Consider the following 24,197-nt stretch of genomic DNA (forward strand, 5'->3'; position numbering starts at 1 on the left):
CTTTCATTCTTTGTGCAGAATTACCCCCATTGCTGATGCTTGTAATGGCTGCTGTAGTCTGGAGGGAATTCTACATTCTAATTTGTCTCAAAGATGTTTGATGGGGTTGAGGTCTGGACTCCGAGCTAGCCAGTCCAACACTTCAATGTTGTTTTGTGGAAACTAGTCTTGGACATGCAGTGCAGTATGCATTGCATGTCCAAGATTTGCATTGCATTGTGGAGCATTGTCATACTGAAATGTGCATCAGAAGCATGAAGTTATCCAGGATGTGGAGGTAGTTTCAGAATGGATCAAGTCTCATCCAACTGGAACACCCCCATACCATTACCACCAAACTTGATAGTTGGAATGATGCACTCCTGCCAGGATTGTTCCCTGGATAATCTCTAGATCTAAACACAACCATTAGAGTGAAACATTTCAAAGCATGATTTGTTGCTCCACAGTCCAAATGTTGTTTTTCATTGAGGGATGGGGGAATTTGTGGCTTGTTCGCAGAAGCTCTGCTGTGGTAGCCTAAGGCATGCAACTCTGTGAACAGTTCTAGTACTGGCAGATGTCCCTGTAGCATTTTCTCCAGGTTGATTTGCAAGGCCTGCCTCTGATGATGTGTGGGATTCTCAAGCATTCTGAGAGGGCTCATCAATCTTAGTGTGTGACTGCTGGCGAATGTATTGGGTAGACATATTCACCAGCAGTCACACCACCCCACATGGGGCAAAATTAGTCTATTCAGATAACAGTGGCCTAACTACTAAACTTGACATTTCCTTAACACTTTCTTAGCCAATGGCTACAACCCCCAAAAAATAAAACCATGTAACAGGAACCATTCTCCTTCAAAGCAGAGATTACTCAAAATCTATCACCATTCCATATATCCGGGGCAGTTAACAAAAGTAACAAAAATCCTAAGGAAATATGACCTTATAACCATTTACAGACCACATAAGAAATTGGCAACTCTTATCTGCTCCACCAAAGACCAGCCACATCCCATAGACCTACCAGGAATATACCAGGTCCCTTGCAGTTGCAAACTGTCCTTCTGTGGCCATACAAGCAGGACATCCAATATCGAGATATCCGAACACAGTAATTCGGAGTAATTCCCATAATGAATAGCATTATGCATTTTCAAAATGAAGTGTGCTTTGCATTACGGGATACGAAGGCAATTGATGTGAAGTCATCAGCCTCTATACAAGTAGCCTCGTGTGAAAATACTTCAAGCACAAACTTTGTTTGCTTACATTTTGATAAAGGATTAAACAAGAATATAATTTCTTGGCAAGTTTAATTTAAATAGTTGAGAAATTGTGCAAATAAAAGAACAATCTGTAGTTAAATTTTAAAGTTGCAGATCTGGAAAAGGCATATAGCGAGGTGAGAAAAGCTTTTCGAAATGTTGCATTTATATGGGGTAAAAGAACATTATATAGAGCATTACTTAGTTTATATTTAAGTTGTAAATAGCTGTTAGAATTGAACTGTTAGAATGTGGTGCCAAACAGATCGCACAATTCTAGTCATCAGTACTGAACTTACTAAGACCTCTAACTTTCAGTACCTTGGATCCTGTGTGACATATGATAGTAGTACCACCCTCCCATACACCAGAACATGCATTAATGCTGCCTGGCTGAAATGGTGTAAGGTTACTAGAGTCCTGTGTGACAAGAAAATAAAGAAAATATTCCTGCATTTCAAATCCAAGATCTATTGTACAGTCATTTGACCAATTGCACTTTATGGAGAAAGGTGCTGTCCTGTAACAAACGGGCATGAACAGGCACTGGATGTCATGGAAAAGCAAATGCTCTGAGGGACACTGGGATACACACGACTAAACCATATTACAAATGATGACATCCAGAAAACTCTTAGTGTTGCCCAATCCCAGAGAAGATGCAGGAAGCATGCCTACAATTGCATGACCATGTAGCCAGGACTGACAAGGAATTGCAAGATGCACCCTTACACTTAGCCCAGATGGCTAACAACATAAAGGATACCCGAAAAAGTGATGGATGGATAGCCTAAAAGAAGATATGCTGGCCATGAGTATCCACCCTACTTGATGCTGCAAGCTGAATGAAATGGAGGGCCAAATGCAAAACAGCAGACCCTGCACCAAGTGGGACATAATGCTAGGAAGAAGTAGTATTAGGAGAAAAGGTGGTTTGGTGTAATGTCAGACATGAGACAAAGATGCACTCTATCTCTGCTTTTATTTGTCACCTATACAGATCCTATTACAAAAGATGTGAGATTAATTTGATACCAGAATCAGAGATGTTAAACTTAGTGGTTTGCTTTATGCAGATGATGTAAACAAATCCAGTACAAGTCTCCAGGATTCTCTACCTAAATTGAATAACAGCTGTGACAAACTTGATGTGAAAATCAGCAGTAAAAAGACCAAAGCTATGAAAATAGGCAGGAACATAGAAAACTTCAACTGCATTCTCAGTGGAGAACTTCAGCTATTTAAGCACAGTTTTTAGTGAAGATGGCAACATGCCTGTCATATTGAACCTTGAAATCATTTACGTGCCCCACATTCACAATGCACTCACCCGTCACTCCCTATTGTAAAAAAAAAACCACTCTTATTACAGCTATAGTTGCTATAGCAAGAGCTGACTGTATTTGTTACTTTTTATTGTGTCGAATTTTTATTATTAATTTTTTAATCTTTTAATCCCAAAATGCATACCTTGACACTTTTCCACATTGAACTGACATCCATTACCTTTTGCCCATTTTGTCAGCTTATTTAAATCATCCTGCAAACTCTCAACATCAGTTTGATTTTTTATTGCACTACTCAACTTTGCATCATCAGCAAACATGAATATCTCCCTTGAAGCCATTTCCTATATCATTTATGTACAAATTAAACAACAATGGCCCAAGCACAGAGCCCTGAGGCACACCACTGATCACCTGCCTCATCCTGGACTCTGCTCCTCCATACACCACCTTCTGGTATCTCTCCCTGAGCCATTCTCCTATCCATATCACCAATTTAGTATCCATCCCCATCTGCTCCAATTTGTGCAACAATATTCCCTGGGGTATCCTGTCAAAAGCCTTAGCAAAATCCAAAAGTACCACTGTGTAGCCATTCCCTTTGTCCAACTCAGATGTCATTCTGTTATAAAAAGTTAATAAATTGCTAAGGCAGGATCGACCTTTAACAAAACCATGTTGGCCCCTACCAGAGTATCATATCCTGATCCATCCTTTCTTGAATTTTGTCTTTACCAACTTTTCCAATACTTTTACCACCACTCCTATGACAATACATTATGGAAAATTATGGAAATAACTTCCGTGTTAGAGAACACAGTACTTGTTTCCATAATTTTCATAATGTATTCTGATCCCCATGTAAGCATGAAGGAAAGGACTAGATATGACAATATTGGACTGCTGACAAATAATAAACTAAGTGGAGGAAAACTGTGGACAGGAGATGTATAATATTGTAAACTTAATCATGTAGTTTGTCATAGTAGCCTGAACACCCATTTAAGGCACATATCAGGAAATAGATGATGATAACTAACAATTTCAAATGATATAATGTGAACACATGAATTAGCACATCAGTTTATATGAGTAATGTTCTGAAAGTAAAGCCTGCATATGCAGAGCACTTGGAGTATGTGTAGCCATGAAATATGTTTAGTAATGATTTACCCTTCAAGCTCCCATTTCCCCCCCACACACACACTTCAGTTTCATGTACAGTAGATTGTGACTGAAGTTGTATTTCTTGTGTTTTCATATACAGTGGACAAGCTTTATGAAAGTCGAGAACTTTTCCTATTTATCTTTCATATTCATAAGAATTTTGATGTAATTCTCAATTATCAGGCCTTCAAATGACCAAACCTTCAATTATCTGCTTGATTGGATTAGTCTGTCAGCTGACATCTAATACAGCACTATATAACTGCACCTTCAATTAATTGGGTTTACACTACGATTGGATAATTGAGAGATTTCTGTACTTACTGGATGTTGATCAGTTTCAGCCAAAATACAATTGACCACAGTTTTGCATTGTGGAAATGATTATCGTTGTTATACATTTTACTTCTCTGATTTTTTAATTTTTTTTTTCAGCAAATGTTTCATTTTTAAATTTTAAAAATCAACATTCATACAGGGTGAAGTTTCTTTAAATATCAAAAATTGTAGTTTGCTTTTAAATTTCAGATAAAACAACGGAGTACCTCACTCTTTGATGATGAAGAACTATTATTTCAGGATTCTGCAAGTGAAAGTCCTGATATAGACTTATTTTCTGTACCAAAGGTAAGTATTGTAAGTGAGATTTGGCTTAGGTATATACATTCAGTTGAAAAAACATTTAGAATTCTGAAGACTTTGTGACTCACATTATTACTGATTTTATTATTATTATTAATTCCTTCTATACTTCAAATGCTTTTTCTGTGTTTCTGAGTTTTTGTGTTCCCCCCCCTTCATTTTTACAGATTTCATCTGTTACTTCACCAAAAAATCCAAAACACACTGAAGATTTGAATGCTGCTATTCTGAAACAGAAAGAAACATCTCAGGTAATCAGCCAACAGTTATTGTCAACAGAATCCTCATCTCTTTTGTTTTCCACAAGCAAAATGCATGATAGCAGTGCTACTTTATTTAGTGGAATAGACATCTCCCAGAAACAACTGGAAACAAAAGAAAATATTAAAGGCACTGAAAAAAAAGGTCAGCCCCACTTTTTATAATACCAGTTATTGTTTAAATTATGAAGATATATTAACTAGGTTATTTAATATAAAAGGAATAAATATTTTAAAATCAGACGGTTTCTTTCAGTACTCCTGCCCTTTCCAACATAATTATTTGATCCAGATTGTGATATACTGTCAAATCTGTTAGTAAAAACTGATCATGCATTATAACATTGTTTTTCTGCTTCACAGTGATATACTGTTACTCCAGAATAAAGATTAATTACATAATTATTTTAAATTACATGCATTGTCTCAAATCATATCTTTTTTGTTGTACTACAAAAGTTCACAGGCAGAAAAAATACTACTCACCACAGCACTGCTGTTTCATTTTATAAAACAGTTTTAAATAAAACATGGATGCATTACCAGATCTTTCAGTGATCTAGCATCCAGAAATAATAAAATTAGTTTAATCCTTTATCCAAGTGTGAGCAAACAAAGTTTGTGCCTGAAAGTATCTTCAGGACTGGGTTAAGGTGGTACAACACCAGGGCAACTCGTTGCAAAGGTGGAGCATGCTACCAACACTCCTGTCTCAGTATCTCCTATAATGCAAACACATCTCCTTGCGGATATGTTTAATGTTATGCATTAAGGGAAGGGCCACTGCCCAGACTAGTTTCGACCTTTATTGAGGTCTCTTCAGTGGGAGCCAGGCCCAAGTAGAGATAACACAGTCCTGCCAATATTATATTGGCAGGATTATGTTAAAAGAAACTGATGAGGCTAGGAATCCTGGAATGTTAGTAGACAGGAAGTTGAAGTTCAGGGGCCATGTTGCAAAGCTTGCAAATACAACTTAAAAGATAATTGCAATGCTGAAACGAATGTTCACATGTAAAGATAAGGATGTCATTTTGCCTCTTTGCAAGGCTTGATAAGATGGATTGTTATCATTTGGACTATTATATGCAGGTCTGGTCTCCTGGTTTCCACTGTGATTCTGGTATAGTGGGTGTGTTAAAGATGATATCAGGATTTTTGAATACTGATTACGAAGACAGAATGAGAATTTGTAGACTGCAGACACTAGCAAACAGAAGAAAGAGGAATGATATGATTGAGACTTACAAACTTCTGAAAGGGTCATACAGGATTTCAGTTGATGGAATTTTTTAATTTATGGAGGGTGGGGAAAAGACAAGAAGGCATGCTTGAAAGCTGAGTATGGATGCCACTAAGAAGGGGGGGGGGGGTGAGGGCTAGATTTTTCTCTCATAGTGTGTTATGTGATTGGAATGAATTGCCATTGGATGTTGTGAGTGCAAGTAGTGTGAATGAATTCAAGAACAATAATAATAATAATAAATGAAAACTCATTATCTAAAACTATCGATAACTTGTTTGCATAAGTACCTGCGTAGCCAGGTAACTTCCTTGATTGGTGCTATATCATCAGAAGAAAGATGGATTCAATCCTAGTCTAGAGGAACCTTTTCTTGACCTTTTCTTCAGCTGTTTCTGGAGTTAGTATCTTTGGTGTGAGTACATAGCCTTTTCTTTTTCCAGAAGAAATTTCTGGGGTTTCTAATCTCGTAAATCAAAAATTAAATAATTAGCTAAAAAGTCTATCATCTCTGGTGAATAAAAAGCCAAGGACAGCCTGTACTCTTTATTATTATTATTATTAAGAGAGACCTCCAGGGAGTCAGAGACTCGGGAGGCCACATAGTACACACACCAGCTATCACACTTATTCTTGAATTCATTCACACTGCTTGCACTCACAACATCCAAAGGCAATCCATTCCAATCACGTACCACCCTCTGAGAGAAAAATCTAGCCCTCATGCCCTTCTTGGTGGCCTTCATTCTCAGCTTCCAAGGATGCCCTCTCATCCTTTCCCCACTCTCCATCAATTGAAATCCTGTATGACCCTTTCAGAAGTTTCTAAGGTTCAATCATATTGCCCCTCCTTCTCCTTTTTGCTAGTGTCTGCAGTCTACAAATTCTCAATCTGTCTCCATAATCAATATTTCAATATTCCACAATCCTGATATCATTTTTAACACTCTCCTTTGTACTCTCTCCAATATATTAGAATCACGGCAGGAAACCAAGAGACCAGACCTGCGCACAATAGTCCAAGTGAGGTCTTATCAAGGCCTTGTAAAGAGGCAAAATAACATCCTTATCTTTTGAGTTGTATTTGCAATCTTTGCCACATGGCCTCTGAGCTTCAACTTCCTATCTATTAACACTCCAAGATCCCTAGATTCAACAGTTTCTTCTAGCACAATCCCAACAATATAATACAACATTGGATATCTAATCATGCCGAAGTGTGAATGACTTTACATTTACTGACATTGAACTGACACCCATTTTCATATGCCCACAATTCCAGCCTATTCAAATCATTCTGCAAAAACTGCTTATCAACAGCATTCCTGGTTACCCTACGTATCTTTGCATCATCAGCAAATAGCTGTGTGTCACTTGTCAAATCCTTCCCAATATCATTAATGTACAGATTGAATAACAATGGACCAAGCACTGATCCTTGTGGTACACCACTTGTTACCTTGCAGACTCAGATCCCCCTATACCACTTTTTGATATCTGTCAGTCAGCCATCCTCTTATCCATGCTAATATTGTATAACCCAAACCCATTTTCTCCAATCTATGCAACAGTCTACCATGCTGTATTCTGTCAAAAGCCTTAGCAAAATCCAAAAGTATCATTGTATCCATTCCACTTGTCTAGTTCCCATGTTGTTCATTTCTATGTAGAGATTCAGTGTTAACCCATTTCTGGATGTGGGCCCTAACCAATTTTTCCAAAATCTTCACCACCACTCCTGAGATACTAATTGGTCGATAGTTGGATACATCGGTCTTTGCACCACCCTTGCGCACTGGAATTACCATTTATTTCTTCCAATCCTGCAAAATCTTTCCTTTTCTGAGACTCATATTAAACATGCTGGTCAAAGGAATGGCCAGTTCAGCTGAACACTGTTTTAGCACACATGATGATATTCCATTGGTCCATATTGCTGAATTCTTATTCATTTTGTGCAAGAGCTCTACCTTGGCCTCACACACCTGCGTTTCTTCATCTAGTGAAGTAACAGTGAGCTCATTGTTGCATTCACCAGGTTGATAGCTTTACAAAATGGGCACTCATTAACTGAACAACCTCTTTTGCATCTGTAACCTTCACACCGTCTGGATTTAGAAGAGTTATTCTTTCCTATTCATTCTTTCTTTTACTTGCAGCATATCAGTAGAATTCTTGTTGGTTGCCTTTAGCATGCAGAGCTAGTTTCCTTTCATACTCAGACTTTGCTTTCCGTAAAGCAGTTGTGACTATTCTATCCTGCTGCTTATAACGTTCGTAACTCATGTCATCCTTATGCAAACGGTATTCCTTCCACATCGTCCTTTTCTTACGAATCTCTTACTTGATAAGATTACACATCCATTTGTCTCCTACTGTATTTATTATTCGAACTCTCAGGACACATTCTGATATTGCATCATTTAAGTATTGTTTAAACGCTTTCCATGCACTGTCGATATTCTTTCCATCCAGCAACCAATCCCATTCCCCCGAACTCAGTATACTCCTCAGTTGGTCATAATTTCCTGCTTTGTAGTTCAGCATGTAACCTTTTCTGAATGGAACATTCATAAGCTTAGTCACTTCCTAATCAAATCTAATGCTCTTTGCCCTCGAGTTCCTTCTGTCACATTCTGCTTGAGGAAGTTGTCCTGTAACTGCTCAATAAATGTGTTTTCATTCTTCTCATGAGATTCTACTGCTATTTGGATAATTAAAGTCTCCCATTATGATTACTCTTTTCGTGCTCATCTTTTCTATTTGGTGATGCATTTCTTCATCACTAGCAACTGATCTACCAGGTCTGTAACAACACCTCCACTATGTAATTAGTCTTGTTAGATTCCACCTCACACCAGATGGCTGCATGGAATATTGTTAGTAGTATTACTACAATCATAGGTCTCAACTCTAACTGGATTTAAGTTATCCAATATAATTAGTTGGATGCCCCCTCCTCTCATGTCTATCCTTCCTAAAAAATACTGTACCCTTGATGATCAATACCAGTTAGTAGGTCTGATTCTGATAGTCAGGTCTCACTAATACCTACAATCTGAGGTCGCAACATATTGACTAAGGCAACAAACTCTATCCCTTAGTTTCTTATATTCCTAGAATTCGTTTACAGACATAATAATCTACCTGTTTGTTCTTTTGTATTGTCTTGTGTGCAGTCCGCCTGACACAGTTGGACAATTTGTAGATCTCTATTATTCTCGAATGCCTTACACGTGTAGACATCTTTATACTCATATGATAGGTTCGAACCTGATGAACACAAACCCAAAATCGTTCTCTCCTCGTCAACATTTCCATGACAAAGCTCATTCCCATCATTAACACAGTTATATAACATTGTCGTTTTTACACTCACATTCACACCATTCCTCCCTTTATAATTTAGTTTCCCTGACTCTCTGTGTTAGGTCTCATACCAGTTATTAGTTTTTCTAGACTCCTGATAACAAATGCATTCAGATGTAGGCCATCCCTCTTATACAGATCCAATCTTCCATCAAACTCACTCCCACATCCAAAAACTCGCATCCATTCCTGCTACATAGCCTATGTATTGAAGCATTTGCCATCATAGCCCTTCTTTTTAATTCATTTTTATCATAACGAGGTAAAATACTAACGATTTTCACTTTCTATGACACTCTTCACACTTCTCTTCGAACAACCCTTTCATGTCCTCTCTCATAATGAACTTATCGCCAGTTAAATCGCTCCAGGAAAACTCGATGTTATAACTCGCTCATCTATAGCACATTTTATTATAGAGTCATCATACCAATTAACTCTTTTCTTTTTACTGACTGTAACTTACCTGATTTCCATTATTTCCTGACTATTTCCTTGCTTTGTTGTTTGTTATTTTCCTGTTCATTTTCCTTTTTCTCCCTATACTTGTTTAAACATCTCTCAACTTTTTGCAATTCCTGCTTCATCTCTCTCATGATATGCTTCAACTTCACTATTTTGGCAGTTAATTCATTTTCATTAGCCTCCTCCATGTGTGCAATAACCTCGCTAACAGGGCTAGCCTTCTTGTTCTCGCCTGTGGTGCTTTTTTTAGCATTACATTTCTTGCCCCTTTTTGGCACCATTTTAAACGTATACTAAATATTGAAATATCTTAATAAAAAATATGTGATAAAATACCAAATACTCTATAAAACACTAAAATCTACACTAGTATACTACAAAACACTAATTTTCTAAGGGAAATCATAATAAAAACAGACAAAAAATCGCCAACCAACCACACCACTAACCAATAATAATAATAATTATTATTATTTTGTGACACCTCCAAGGAGTCCAAATACTCATCAAGGGAGGGCACCTACTCAACTCCTCCTCCATCTCCGCCAACTACACTGAACCACAACTACCATCATCATCTACATCAACGGCATCTACTACCCACCACCACCACCAGTATTTTTGTCTGTAAATTGCGTATGCTTTAAAAAGCCATTGTGAGATTTATTTTAATTATTAATATAATGAACAAAGAATATTAATATTAAAAATATATAGTAGCATGCAGTTGTGCACAGTATTTTATAACAGTAGAATAGCAGAATCAAAGCCATCATAACATTCAAGTTTAAGCACAAAAAATGTACTTTTAATACATGAATTGTTTTCTTGCAGTCTGCGATTACTATTCAGAGCATGAATCAAATATCTTGCTATGTTTAGGTGAATAAGGTTGTTCTTCAACACTGCCCACACAGCACTAGTGTGGTATAGGTCTTGTGGACTAGATATAAAAAAAGAATAAAAAGAAAGTTAAATAGAAAGAGGGAACTTTTTAACATTGATTTTACAATCCTAAATTCTTAATAAGAGACATGAAGACTATTCCAAAAGACAGATATAGATAGAAGGTATGAAAAGAAAGCCAGAAAAATTCTTCTGTAAGTTTGGAGTTGAACTATGTCCTCTGCATCAGTCACTCTGTTCCCATTTTTATCCCACAATATCATTCTTCCACAATTTCTCCTCCTATTGGCCACATAGCTAAAAAATTCCCCCCTAGGATTTTCTTTGGATCTTAGGGCAATTTCGTCTCATATTCCCGTTTCACTTTCCTTAACATACTAGTCACTCTCTTGGCCTGTGTCTTATATTCGTCATGCATCTGCTCTTCACCTGTCTCCTTATATTTCACATGCAGTTCCTGTTTAATATTGTCATTCACTTTACTCCAAATTGTGTCCTCCTCTTCACTTGTGGAATACAGCTTACTATTGCTGCTTACAAATATTCCTTCACAATTTCCTAAGCACTAATGATATAATGGCCTTCTACTTCTTCCTTCCATGAAACTTCCCCAAGTTGATGTCTAAGACTATTATAATCAGCTGCCTTATTATTTCACATATGGTCCTGTCGCTTTGATACTCCTGCACGTCTATTCATCTTCCAAGCCAAAAGCCTCTCATCTCTCCAACTGATGATGATGTTATCTCTCCAACTGGTGGAGAGATGACATCTCTCCAACTGGTGGGAGAGATGTCATCTCAGTTATTATCAACTCTTCTGATGCTATGATCAAATCCAAAACTCTTGAACCTCTTGTTCCCTCTATTACATGTTGCCTAAGACATTTGTCCCTCAAGAATTCTAGAAATGCCATTCCCTTATTGCTACATGCATCTTCCTCTCCCCAATTTCTACTGCTATAGTTAAAATCTCCCATAACAATCATTCTTCTTGCACTTGCCAAGCTCAACTGTCTAAACATCTCCTGGTCCCCATCCTCTGTGCTCCTTGGTTTTAGCAACACCCCACTAAATATCAAGCACTGCTTGATATAATTGAGTTGTAAATCAGCTGTTACAATTGAAGTAGTCACAGGAAGATGATCTGATGTTGTTAGACAAGGGTGTACATTATCTCCATTGTTACTCATTATCTATATGGATCTCAATTTGAAGGAAAGGTATTAAACCTGATATCAAAATTGGAGATGTTAATCTCACCTCTTGACTTTATGAGATGATGTTATACTTCTAAATATATCCAGTACAACTCTGCAAGATTCCCTGACTGAACTGAATAACTGTTGTGATAAATTTGGTCTGAAAATCAGCACTAAAAAGACAAAGACAACAAAAAACACTCACTTACGTTGGAAAATTAGGGATACGTTCCATAATTTTCTAAAACCGAAGCAATGAATTAAAATAAACCTAAAATCGCATCAAAAAAGTTTATGAAAATTCCGGAAAATAAGAATGCTTAAGTTGGTTTTAAAGCTTTATTCATTTAATTTTATTAAAAAGTAACAATTTTTTTTTTTTTTTTTTACATTTTGTCATCAGAATTATCATCACTATTAGACAATATCCGGTGAAGCTAATTCTAACAGAATTAACTTACCCTCGTTCTGTGCTGATTTTTTTCTTCTGACAATGTAATCAGTGATTAAATTTTCCAATGATGATTTCACTTTGGAAAATTGAAATCATCATTGAAAAACAACATTTCCAATGATGATTTTTTATACAGCTCGTGATATCCAGATATACAGCTCTTCAGCTCACTTTGGAATTTAAAAGGCTCATTCAGAATTTGTGTCATTAACAAGAAAATGATTTTCCAATTTATTGCACAGTTCAAGACCTTCTCGAATTATATTTGCAGTGAGGGGGACAGGTTTTACTTACATTTCACTATCATTTTCTGGATCTTCGATGATCTAAAGTTAATCAATAACCAGTAATATCATTGTCACTTAAGGCATTATCCACAAGCAATTCGTCTACATCATTCTGGCTAAATGTATCGAAACCTTTCCCACCAATTTTATGTGCCAAAGTAATAATTTCAGCTGATAATGTAGATGTTTGCATGGTTGCACTGTTTGCAACACATCCAGGCTAAGCTGCTTTCCAGCAGGCATTTAAAGTTTGTGGTCTTATTTCCTTGACAGCAGATGCAACGTGATTTAAGCAGTCCAAAATAGAAAATTTTTTCCAAATGTCAGTTACTGTTAATGATTCATTTTGTAGTTTATCCAATATAAATTGAAAAGTGTCCTTAACATAATATTTTTTAAAAGTAGCAATTATACCTTGATCTAATGGCTGAATAATGCTTGTTGTATTGGGTGGAAAAAACACTACCTGGACATTTGGATGTTCTAAATGCAGATGACTTGGTGCATTGTCAACAATTAATAAAACTTTAAAATCTCTTATTGAAGGTATTTGAGACGCAACAGATAGCAATTCATCCACCTCCAGCCTACAAAGCAATCTCCAGGAGGGGAAAACTATCAGCACACAGAAGAAAAAGTCTGCGTTCACTTGTATTTATAATAATATTATAAATTTTTTGTGATCAGAATGGGATATGTCAAGGAAAATCAGCACAAATTAATTTGATGATGTTTAATTATTAATTAATAATAATTAATCAGCTAAATTAACAATTATTAATTAATATATTACAAAATAACCAAGGTGTTCCATGAAAATTTTAGGATTTGTGAAGTGTTCTGTCGTAGGAAAAGTTTGGGAAACGTTGGATTACCTTATTATCGGAATGGATTCTCCTTTTGTTGACATGCACAGAAGTGTCGAAAGGTCTCGTATCTATGGGCATACTATACCGCATAACTTCAAATCTGCATAAAAAGAGACCCGATTGTACTTGGTTCTTTATTTAGTTTAAAGATTGATAAATTTTATCATGAAAGTAGCACACCTGTTATTTATTTTAATATTGGATTTGAAGGGGATAAATTAACTGTGAAAAGGGTACAAAGGCAGAGAACAAAGATGGTGTCAGGACTGTATAATGTTAGTTATGAGGATCGGCTGAGGGAGTGTGGACTGCAGAGTTTGGTGGATAGAAGAAGGAGAGGTGATATGATTGAGACTTTTAAACTGTTGAGAGGTGGTTACAGGGTTGACACTGGGGAGTGCTTTCGCTTGGTTGAACAGCGGGAAGGATTCATGACAAGGTGCCATCCCTGGAAGTTACAAAAGGAAACTGAGAAAGAGGGTGAGGAGTGGTTTCTTTGCATGGAGGGTGGTTGAACCATGGAATGCATTGCCTGATAGAGTGGTGAGAGCGAGAACGGTCAATGCATTTAAGGAGTGATATGATAGACTTTGTGTTTCCTAGGAGGGACCTCCATTGATGAGTCTTGATAGACTTGTGTTTCTTAGAAAGGACCTCCCCCACGATGAGTCTTTTGACTCCATGGAGGCCTGAATAATAATAATTATAATAGACTAGACGTCGAAAGAAGTAGCAATATCTTGAATGAAATTGAGGTGATATCCATCTTAGACTACATTGATCTTTATATAGAGAGAGAGAGATGGAGACAACAAACAGAAAGAAGGAGTGAAGGAAGATTCTCCGGAGAGATACAGAGATATCAACCTCAAATGAGAAGGAATAAAGGATGTCCTTTTAAAAGATGAGAAGAGACTATAACAGACCACTAGGCCTATTACTGGAAAGGAAGAAGAAGATTATTACTGAGGTAATAAGAATAGTTGATATTAAGAATAGTTAAGAATTTAGAATATTTGTTAGAAAAGTGAGCAAATGGCATCAATAGTAGAATCATATTAAAAATAAAGATATTAGGAAGGAATTTGACATTGACATTGAGAAATGTGTGAGCAGAGTTATTATCAAGTGGTATGATCATCTAAAGTATCATCATAACACTAATATCGGGTGTTGTCCATTCGGTTTACATGTTCTACCCAATTTTGTTTATAATTGTTTAGTTTTTTTTCTGTTTTTGATTTCCATTCTTTTAAAATATCTCTGTTCCTTTTTTTTTTGCTCTACTAATGTGTATTTTGCAGTTCTTCTCATGAATCTCATTTCACTTGTTTTTATTCTTTGTTTATTTTATTTGTTTATTGTCCAAATTTCACTGCCATATAATAATGTGGGCACTGCTAAAGTATTGTATATTTTCAAGCATGTTTCTTTTTGTACGTATATTTAATTGGTATTTGTCCATTTGTATATATTTAAAAATTTTAATCTCTGATGAAATTTTTTTCAGCAAATTTATACAGTTTGAAGTTTAACCATCTTCTCCTGCTGATTTACCATTTTTTATTTTACTTAGGTTGTCATTTAATTCTTTCATTGTTATTATATCATTTATTTAAAGCATTTTGTAAGTTTTATATGTAATTTTTTTTATGTTAGTATTATCTGTCCAAATATCTGTAAAGTAATCCGAGAATTCTTTTATATCTGCATTCATGTGTTTTAGTATTTTTTACGCATTGGGTCTTATTTTGTATATCATTCTCTACATATTATACAAATTTTTCCCAGCTTTCTCTGTGTCTCTCTTTGGTTTCTCTTTTGGCTATTGTGCATCTTTTTTTTTTATATTCAATTTCATCTTCTTGTTTTTTGCTACTTAACCATCTTTTAAAGGCCAGCTTTTTATTTTCAATTACCGTATTTTTCGATAGATAACGCGCACGTTATCTATACAAAAAAGTCTAAATTCGTTAAAAGAACTTGCGCAGTGTACATTTGAAAGGTATGAGAGGTAAATCAAATGTAATAACAAAACTAAGGTAGAAGTATTACTTAATATTTATTGAACATTAATTCAAATCCAAAAAATTCTTCATCAGACTCAATATTGAAAAAAACATTTGCTTTAAAAATTTCGTTTGGTATTTCTTCAGTTTCATAATCATTGTCACCGGACACCACTGCATTCCCTTGTGCTTTAATGAAACCATTTCTAACACAGTTTTCACTTACAGCAGCCCAACTTTCTACAATCCACGTAACTATATCTTTATATGACGTTCTTTTCATCTACCCTGTTTTGTTATATTCATGGATGCCATTCATCATCCAGTCTTCTCACTTAACCCGCAAATTGTCTTTGAATGGTTTATTTACTGCAAGATCAAGGGGTTGGAGTTTTTTTGTTAAGCTACCTGGAATGACGGCCAATTTTGGAATACTAACAAATTTTTCCCAGCTTTCTCTGTGTCTCTCTTTGGTTTCTCTTTTGGCTATTGTGCATCTTTTTTTTTTTATATTCAATTTCATCTTCTTGTTTTTTGCTACTTAACCATCTTTTAAAGGCCAGCTTTTAACCTCTGCTGTCGTGTACGAATCCAACACTAACAAAGATTTTGGGTTGAAAAATCCCATTTTTCTCTTTCGTCACACATTCTCCAACCAAAATTTCATAACCTCGGAATTTATCCAACCTTTATCATTAGCAGTAACAATATCATCTTTGGAATCACAACCTTTTGGAACTGTCTTTCTTTTGAAAATCACTATCGGTGGCAGTTTGGAATCATCTGCAGTTACGCAGAGAAACACAGTAAAGTTAGACATTTCATGGCTTATTGTAGCAACTGAAATCTCTTTTGGTCCCTTCATATTCACAGTTCTAGAACTAGGTATGTCAAAAATGACGGGAACCTCATCCATATTCCCAAAGTGACCAGCATAAATCGCACACAAGTTTTCTCTCAGACACAAACGAAATTTGCCGTGCTTCATCACACGGCAAATTTTGTCCAACACTAGTGGAGGAGTGCACACTTAAACTGTTTCTCTTCATAAATCCAAAAACCCAAGATGGGTAGGCCTTGAAATCCTTTATATTATCGTTTTGCTCAATTCTTTTCGATTCCTGCAACACACGGACACAAGCTATTCTCATACCTTTAGCTCTTTCACTGACAACCCAATCAAACAGTTTTTTTTTCTATGGTTGGCCACAAGCACCTTCTAAACTTCATAGCACGTTTCCTCGTATGTAAACATTTCAGGACTGTTTCAGTCTTTCACCACTCACGAACACTACTTTCTCCAACACTGAACAATCTATCAGCTTCAAGATTCCCTTTTTCCTTTGCTACTTTTACCACTTCAAGCTTGAACTGTGCTGTCTAGGATTTTCTCCGAGAAGTACTTCTGTCTTCCATGGGTAATTCTGATCTAATAACAAAATATAAACAAATATTGATTTACTTTATGAAATATTTTAAAACAGGATGTATGGAATAATCGACCACTGCTACTAGCAACGCACGTGCTTTTAAAGAATTTCTCTGTCCTCTGTACTTCCTAACTCTACCGCTAGTTGGCTCGTGCGCGTTATCTATACGTCAAAAGGAATGATGAAAATGTTGGGGTGCACGTTATACATTAGGTGTGTGTTATTTATCGAAAAATACGGTATTTCTTTTATTTCATTGTCCCATATATGTAATTTTTTATTTTTATGATTTTTTTTTTTTTGTGTTCTCCTAGACTTCAATATGCTGCTGATGTAATAATTTTTTTTTATGTTATTCCATTCTTTCTCAATGTCTTCATTCTCTTGTATTTTTTTCTAAGTAGCTATCAGTCCTCTGTTGGTATAAATTTCTTGTACTTGAATCATTTAATAGTCTTACTTTGTATTTACACTTTGTTTCTCTAGTTTGTTTATTTTTTGTATTTTTTAAACCAATTTGGCAGAATCCTCACTTTTGCATGCACTAAATAGTGATCTGTGTCGATTTCTAGCTCTCTTCTTACTTTAACATCTAGTAAGAGATTTTCTGCTTTTTCATTTGCTAAAGTAGTCTATTATTGATTTTTTTTTTTTGTCCTCTTGCACACCATGTATATTTATGTATATTTTTATGTTTGCAGAATATATTCATTATTTTTAAATTATTATATAATCAATGAGTTGCTTTCCTTTTTTTTTTTTTTTTTTTTACTGTTGGTTCTCCAAAATTTTCCATATTCCTTGTAACTATTTGTAAAAGTCATAATTTCTTCTTTTCCTTCTTTGGGGACATACACTCCAACAACTGATACATTTTCTTTATTTAATTTTAATCACACTTCTAATATTCCTTCATTCCAGTATGTATAATGAGTTATTTTTGCTTTAATCGATTTATCGATCCAAATCATTACACCAGCTTTTGCATGTATTTGTTTGTCCACTCCACTATATATGATATTGTAATTAGCTGTTTCTTTTTTGTTTCTGTAAGAACTGCAATTTCTATATTTTTGGCATTTAAAATTTTATCTAATTCTTCTTCTTTATGTGCTATGCTTCTAATGTTCCATGCAGAACATTTCACCACATTTTTCTTTTTCCAAAGTTTCTTAACCTTTTCAGTTTGTAATAATTTTCCTTGTTTTCTGCCCAGTTTGGATTTTGTTGAGGAAGTAACATGTGTTTCCCTATGTCAAGTTACTAGCATGACGTTAGGTATCCTAGTGGTGGACAGTGGCACACCCAGAGCTGGGGCCTTGCCCCCCCCCCCCACCCCAAAGAAAAAGAGAAAAAAAACACTAGAAAATTTTCCAAAAATCTTTTCCTAATTAAAATTCATTTTTTTTATTTATGTTGTGTTGTGTCTTCTATTTCTATACTACTCATGAAATTAGTGGTCAATGCAGATTCTCAGTCATAGGTCGTATGCGATGCATAGTGTTTATTCTCAAATCCTTCTACTCAACTTCCCCCCCACACACACACACACTCACACGCACACGCGCAAAGATTAAATCCTGAGTGTGCTACTGGTGTTGGGGGCTGCCACCTTAAGGCAACTAGTCTTTTTTTTTTTAGAGTAGATAGTAGAAACTACAGTTTGAGAGGAAAGAGACCCCTTGCCCTTGAATTGCTCTAATAGCACTGGGGGGAAAGATTAAGAAGTAAGAGAGATAGAGAGTAGAGGAAAGAAGAGTAGAAGACAAGTCTACAGATATGATATATACCAAGTGTATACTGTAGAAAGTAAGATTAGGTCTAGCTCAAGTATCTCGGGTTTGCCATGCCCGTACTCACCAATGTGAGTACGGGCATGGCAAACTCGATGTGATTGAGATTTGGGTTTCTGTCAGGGTGAATGGTTGAGGTTTTGCAGATTAGAGGTGGAATTGAACATCATTAAGGTTAGAACTGAGACCACATATATTTGTGAAATAGGTCTGAAAGGCTCCGTGAAGTTTGCTGTTGACTGCATGGATCTCACATGTTCTGTGTGCAGTGTTTGGGTTCAGATTTCTTTGCTGCCTATTTACAGCATTTGAATTTCTCACCCTTCTTTATAATCGATTGTCCATGCTTCATCTCCACTGTGATGTTTCTCTTCCTTTTCTTATCATAGTCACCACCTTTGTTCCTGCTGCATTTAAGTCAGATCTGGCCAGGCTCGTGCACATGATAGAGGACTGATACCTTCTAATTTATTGGTCACAGCTAATATGAACACAATTTGCTTATTGGAGTATCACAGTCACTTATATTAATGTGTTAAAAATATTAATATATTTATATAGAAAAATGGGAAGCTTGTTTCATCTTTCTGTATAAATGTAGTCCTGAAGCACTGGCACCTGACAATTTTCTTGGGGTCAAAGTTGCATTCTTCAGAGCCTGCAAATTTTGTCATTTAGCTTTGTGTTAGTTTCAGAATGTAAATTGAGGATGATTGTATTTTTGTTTTCTGCCTCAATTGTGTCTTGGACTGATGGGGCAGTGAGGTTGCAGAAAGCTTGCTCGTATATTGGCAGTATGTATGTGTGCTTCAAAATGCTGATAATGAATTTCTTCAAGCTTTTTGTTTTTTTTTTTTTACTTGCACAGTTGGCATGAATCCACTGGATTGCATAGAGAAAACATTTTCTTTTCTGAAATGTCTAGTTGGCAGCTTTGAAATTTTAAAGCCTCAAGAGGTTTGTTTGCTGTAGTGAGACTTGAAGTGCTTTCTCATTGCTCAGTTTTGTTATCGCCATCATTGATATTGATAACTTCATGCTGTCATGGTTATGCGCCGTCTGCTAGCAAATATTAGAATACAGGAAAACCTTTTTTTTTCTTTTTTTTTTTTTTCTTTTTTTTTTTTAATTCTCGGGATGTTTATGGTTGGTTTAGCATTCTTCAGACTCTTGAGAACTGTTGCTATACTATTACTTTCTTTTTGGGGAAAAAAGGTTGAATAAAATCACTTTTGAAACAATATAATATTGCTGCACAATTTCCAACCAAGAAATCTAAAATACCATTTAGTATATCCTCACTAGGTAGATATGTCAAAGTTTAGGGAGCCGCATTGTTGAGGTGGTTAAATCATCAGATAACTGCGTTCTTAAGAATACTTTACTTCTAGGAATAAGGAAATTATTCTCTTACTTTACAAGGCTTTGATAAGATCACATCTTGACTTACATGTATGAATACGGTCACCTATGTTGAGAGGAGTTGAGAAGTTTTTAAAAAAATCAGTAGAGGCCATCCAAGATGATATCTGGCCTGTGGAATTGTGCATATGAACAGATTGATGGAAAGTTATCTTCAGAGTTTGAGTATTAGACAGAAGTATGGTAACAAAAAAATTGGTATGGGAATCATACTCCAGAGACATGTGAGATTTGACAAGATATATGGAGTATTTCTTCAAATTAACATGAAAAAAACACAAGGGATAAGTAATACTATTTATTTAAAACCATATATTTCAACCTGAATATTACAGGTGATCATCATTAGTGACAATAGTTAATTACAAAGTAGAACGCAAACAGTGGATTGATTTGAAAATATAAGAGCCACCTGATGTTATACATAAAACAACACAGTACTATAACTGAGGCAATATTGATAATTCATTAGCTATTTAAAAAATAAAAAATAAAAATATTGATATGTGATTAAATTAAGACTTTTCCATTTACTTGGATAAAGAGAGAGGCATTTGTGCTAATTTAAATTTGGATGGTAAAATAGTGTTCTTTAAGCAATCCTTCAAATTTATACTGATATCAATAAAGTAAGTCTGTTTCAGACCATAGGATGTTGTGGTCTATATCTATTTGTGCTGTGCCAAGCCATATTGCCCAGGCATCTATATATATAGACAACTTGGCAGTGTCTGTCTTTTAAGTAACCCACACTAAGGCAACTTAGGGATGCCAAGGAATGTATGCAAAGCTCTTTGGTTAACTTATGAAACATTCATAGTTTCTACTTTGAAATAATGCTGGATCTAATATCCATTTTGCTTATGTAATTTTACACCACCCAGCTGAAGCCTTTTGACTCTTTGTTTTAGTAATTTATTGTTTTAGGTGATTTAAAAAAAACAACTAAATATTATGTTGACAAAACAAAGTAATACATTCTTTTATTCTCACTATAATTCTACATAATTATACAGAAATATGCTTTCCTTTAATGTAGGTTTAAAATTCATGCCACAATATAGCTCATCGCAACTGAGTTTGTGATGAGCTGTATTGTTCATTGTTCATAATGAAGGGAGATTTTCTATAAATTATCCATAAACAATAATTGAATAAGAAAGATAAATAATAAATTCATGAAAACAAGAAAGTAGGCAGACTCAATTTTCTTGTTGCACTCACTGACACGATCTGGTCTTTGACTTGTATTTACAAGATAATTGTGTTTTTTCATATAATAGAATTAAAATACAATTTCATTATGTAAAATTTTGAAGCATTTAATTATAGTAAACGAATTCATGTTGTGAGCTGTAAAAATAAGCTTAGGACAATACTATATTACAATTGCGCACCTATTCAAGAGATAAAGGTGTTGGAAGAATAAGATGTATAGATGTACTACTGTATTTAATTAGATTATGCCAATTTTAAATTTTTGTGGCTATAACTCCAGTTTATTTTGTTAATGAAATTTATATTGAGAAAATCGCATTTTTTTTTTACTAAGTCATAGATTGTTCATTACATATGTCATGCATGGTGTATATATGTGTAAGGCTAATATTGAACTAAATGAATGCATTGATTTGTTTATTTATTGGAAATGATAATTGTAATTTAATTGTATTCATGATATGAAAAACTTATTTATTTTCTTGCACACTTGAATTGTCATCATCATCATCATCATCAAATTCCTGCCATGTACCCTCAAGGGGTTTACAGGATATGACAGTACTACATGAAAAAATTACATCATTACTAACTTCCTATCTACAATTTTCCTCCAAATCAGTCTGTTACTTGTCAAGACTCCAACATTATCAGATCTTATATTTCTATCGTCTAAGGCACTTTGTACCGTATCAATCCACCTATATCTTGGTCTTCCTCTGGGTCGTTTTCCTGCCAACCTGGCAGAGAACACTTGTTTGCTAATCTTTCCTCTCCCATTCTATTTAAGTGACCATACCATCTGAGATTAGCTCTGCTAACGCATTCCTGGATTCTGACAATGTCAAGTTCTTTCCTAATATCCTCATTTTTAATATGATATTGCCATTGATGCCATCTGTTCATGCCTCTAATCTTTCTCAGGACTCTCATATCTGTGGTCTCTAGTCTTTGGTCAAGTGTTTTACTTCTGACCCAGCTCTCAGATCCATAAGTTAAAATTGGTTTGAACACAGTCTTGTATACAGCTAATTTAGTGTTCCGACTAATTTCTTTCTTATTCCATATGAATTTATTCAATTGACTTCCCACGATACCAGCTTTGCTGATTCTGTTGTCTATTTCTATATTTAGTTTACCATCTTCAGTAAAAATTGTGCCTAAGTAGCTGAAATGTTTTACTTGTTCCACAGGTTCTCCATTCACAACACAGTTGACATTTTCAATGATTCTGCCTATTTTCATTGTCTTTGTCTTTTTATTGCTGACCTTCATACCATATCTATTACAACAGCTATTCAATTTAGTCAGAGAATCTTGCAGACTTGTAGCGGATTTATTTAGAAGTATAACATCATCCGCATAAAGCAAAGAGCTGACATTAACATCTCCAATTTTGATATCAGGTTTAATACCACATTCCTTCATAATGTGATCCATATAGATAATGAATAACAGAGGGGATAATGTACATCCTTGTCTCACACCAGATTTAACATTAAACCATCTTCCTGTACTTCTTTCAATTCTAACTGCTGAATCACAACTCAAATAAAGACTAAGTATTGCTTGATATAATGCCCCATTGACACCATATAACTGCAGCGTATTGAATAGCTTCTCTCTTGGCACCTTGTCATATGCCTTTTCCAAATCGACAAAACTTAAATACAGATCTTTGTTATATTCCCATGCTTTCTCGACTATTTGTCGTAAAGTGAAGATCTGATCCTGACAGCCTCTATTTGGCCTGAATCCAGCTTGTTCTTCACCAAGCTTTTCTTCCACAATTCTTCTCAACCGTTTCTCAAGTATACTTGCATAGATCTTGTCAGGAACACTCAGTAGGGAAATACCTCTGTAATTCTCACATTCAGTTTTATTTCCCTTTTTATATATGGGTACTATGAGAGCTCTACTCCAATCATCGGGAATTCGTCCCTCTGTCCAGGCTTTCTGAACTATGCAGTGCAGCCACTGTAAGACTCTTATACCACCATACTTCAGCATTTCTGGTCGAATATCATCTACTCCTGCTGCCTTTCCACATTTCAAGCCTTTGATGGCTTTTTCTACTTCAAGTATGGATGTATTCCTGACTGCATGCCTGGTCAGTGTTTTTTATCACTGTGCTGTCATCACTGCTTGTTTCATTTAGCAGTTTTTCAAAGTAATTACTCCATACTTCAAGGATATCTTTTTCTGCTGTTTTCATTTCACCTTTATCATCTCTTATTCCTTTTACAGCACTCTTTCCTCCATTCCTAAGCTTCTTCAACAACCTCCAGAATATTTTGCCACCTTCTTGATATTTATTTTCTATATTCTTGCCAAAGTCCTCCCATGACTTTTGTTTAGCTAGTTTTACACACTGTTTAGCTTTCTTACATTTGTCTCTGTATTCTGTAAGAGTAAAAGCTGACTTATTTGCCAGGAACTTTTGATATGCTTTCTTCTTTTCCTTCACTGCTTCTTTAACGTCCTGTGTCCACCAGGGAGTTCTGATTTTTTTATCTTTGCGCACAACCTCACCACATGCCTCTCTGGCAGAATCAATCAATGTTTCCTTCTCTGGCAGAATCAATCAGAGTTTGCCACTGAATCTCCAAGGTTTGATTCCTGTTCTCAAACTCTTTCATTTTCTTTTCAATAATATTTCTGTATTTTAGTCTACAGTTTACATCTGAGAGCTGCTCAACTTTTATTCGCTTTAAAACTTTCTTACATGTTATTCTTTTCAATATGAAATTCAATTTTATCCTGCTCAAGACTAAATAGTGATCACTTCCAATTTCAAATCCTCTGTACACTCTGGTGTCCTGCACCAGGGAGAAAACATCATTATCAACAATAACATAGTCAATGAGACTTTTCTTATTCCTAGCCTCTTCTCTCCATGTGAATTTGTGCACATTTTTATGTTG

General features: G+C 35.4%; 1 protein-coding gene across 3 annotated transcripts in view; it reads left to right on the forward strand.

Annotated features, from left to right (window-relative positions):
* The window catches only part of LOC150098282 (uncharacterized), a 709,319-nt gene that overhangs the window by 529,147 nt on the left and 155,975 nt on the right, over positions 1-24,197 (forward strand). For all 3 annotated transcript variants that reach the window (XM_090406261.1, XM_090406264.1, XM_090406263.1), the window contains 2 exons: positions 4,234-4,332; positions 4,515-4,752. In XM_090406261.1, the coding sequence (XP_090262387.1) occupies positions 4,234-4,332; positions 4,515-4,752 (337 nt within the window). The remainder of the gene's footprint in view (positions 1-4,233; positions 4,333-4,514; positions 4,753-24,197) is intronic.

This window comes from Typopeltis vanoorti, chromosome 16 (genome assembly GCF_054136105.1).
Source record: "Typopeltis vanoorti isolate ZY-2024b chromosome 16, IOZ_Tvanoo_1.0, whole genome shotgun sequence".
Lineage (NCBI taxonomy): Eukaryota > Metazoa > Arthropoda > Arachnida > Uropygi > Thelyphonidae > Typopeltis > Typopeltis vanoorti.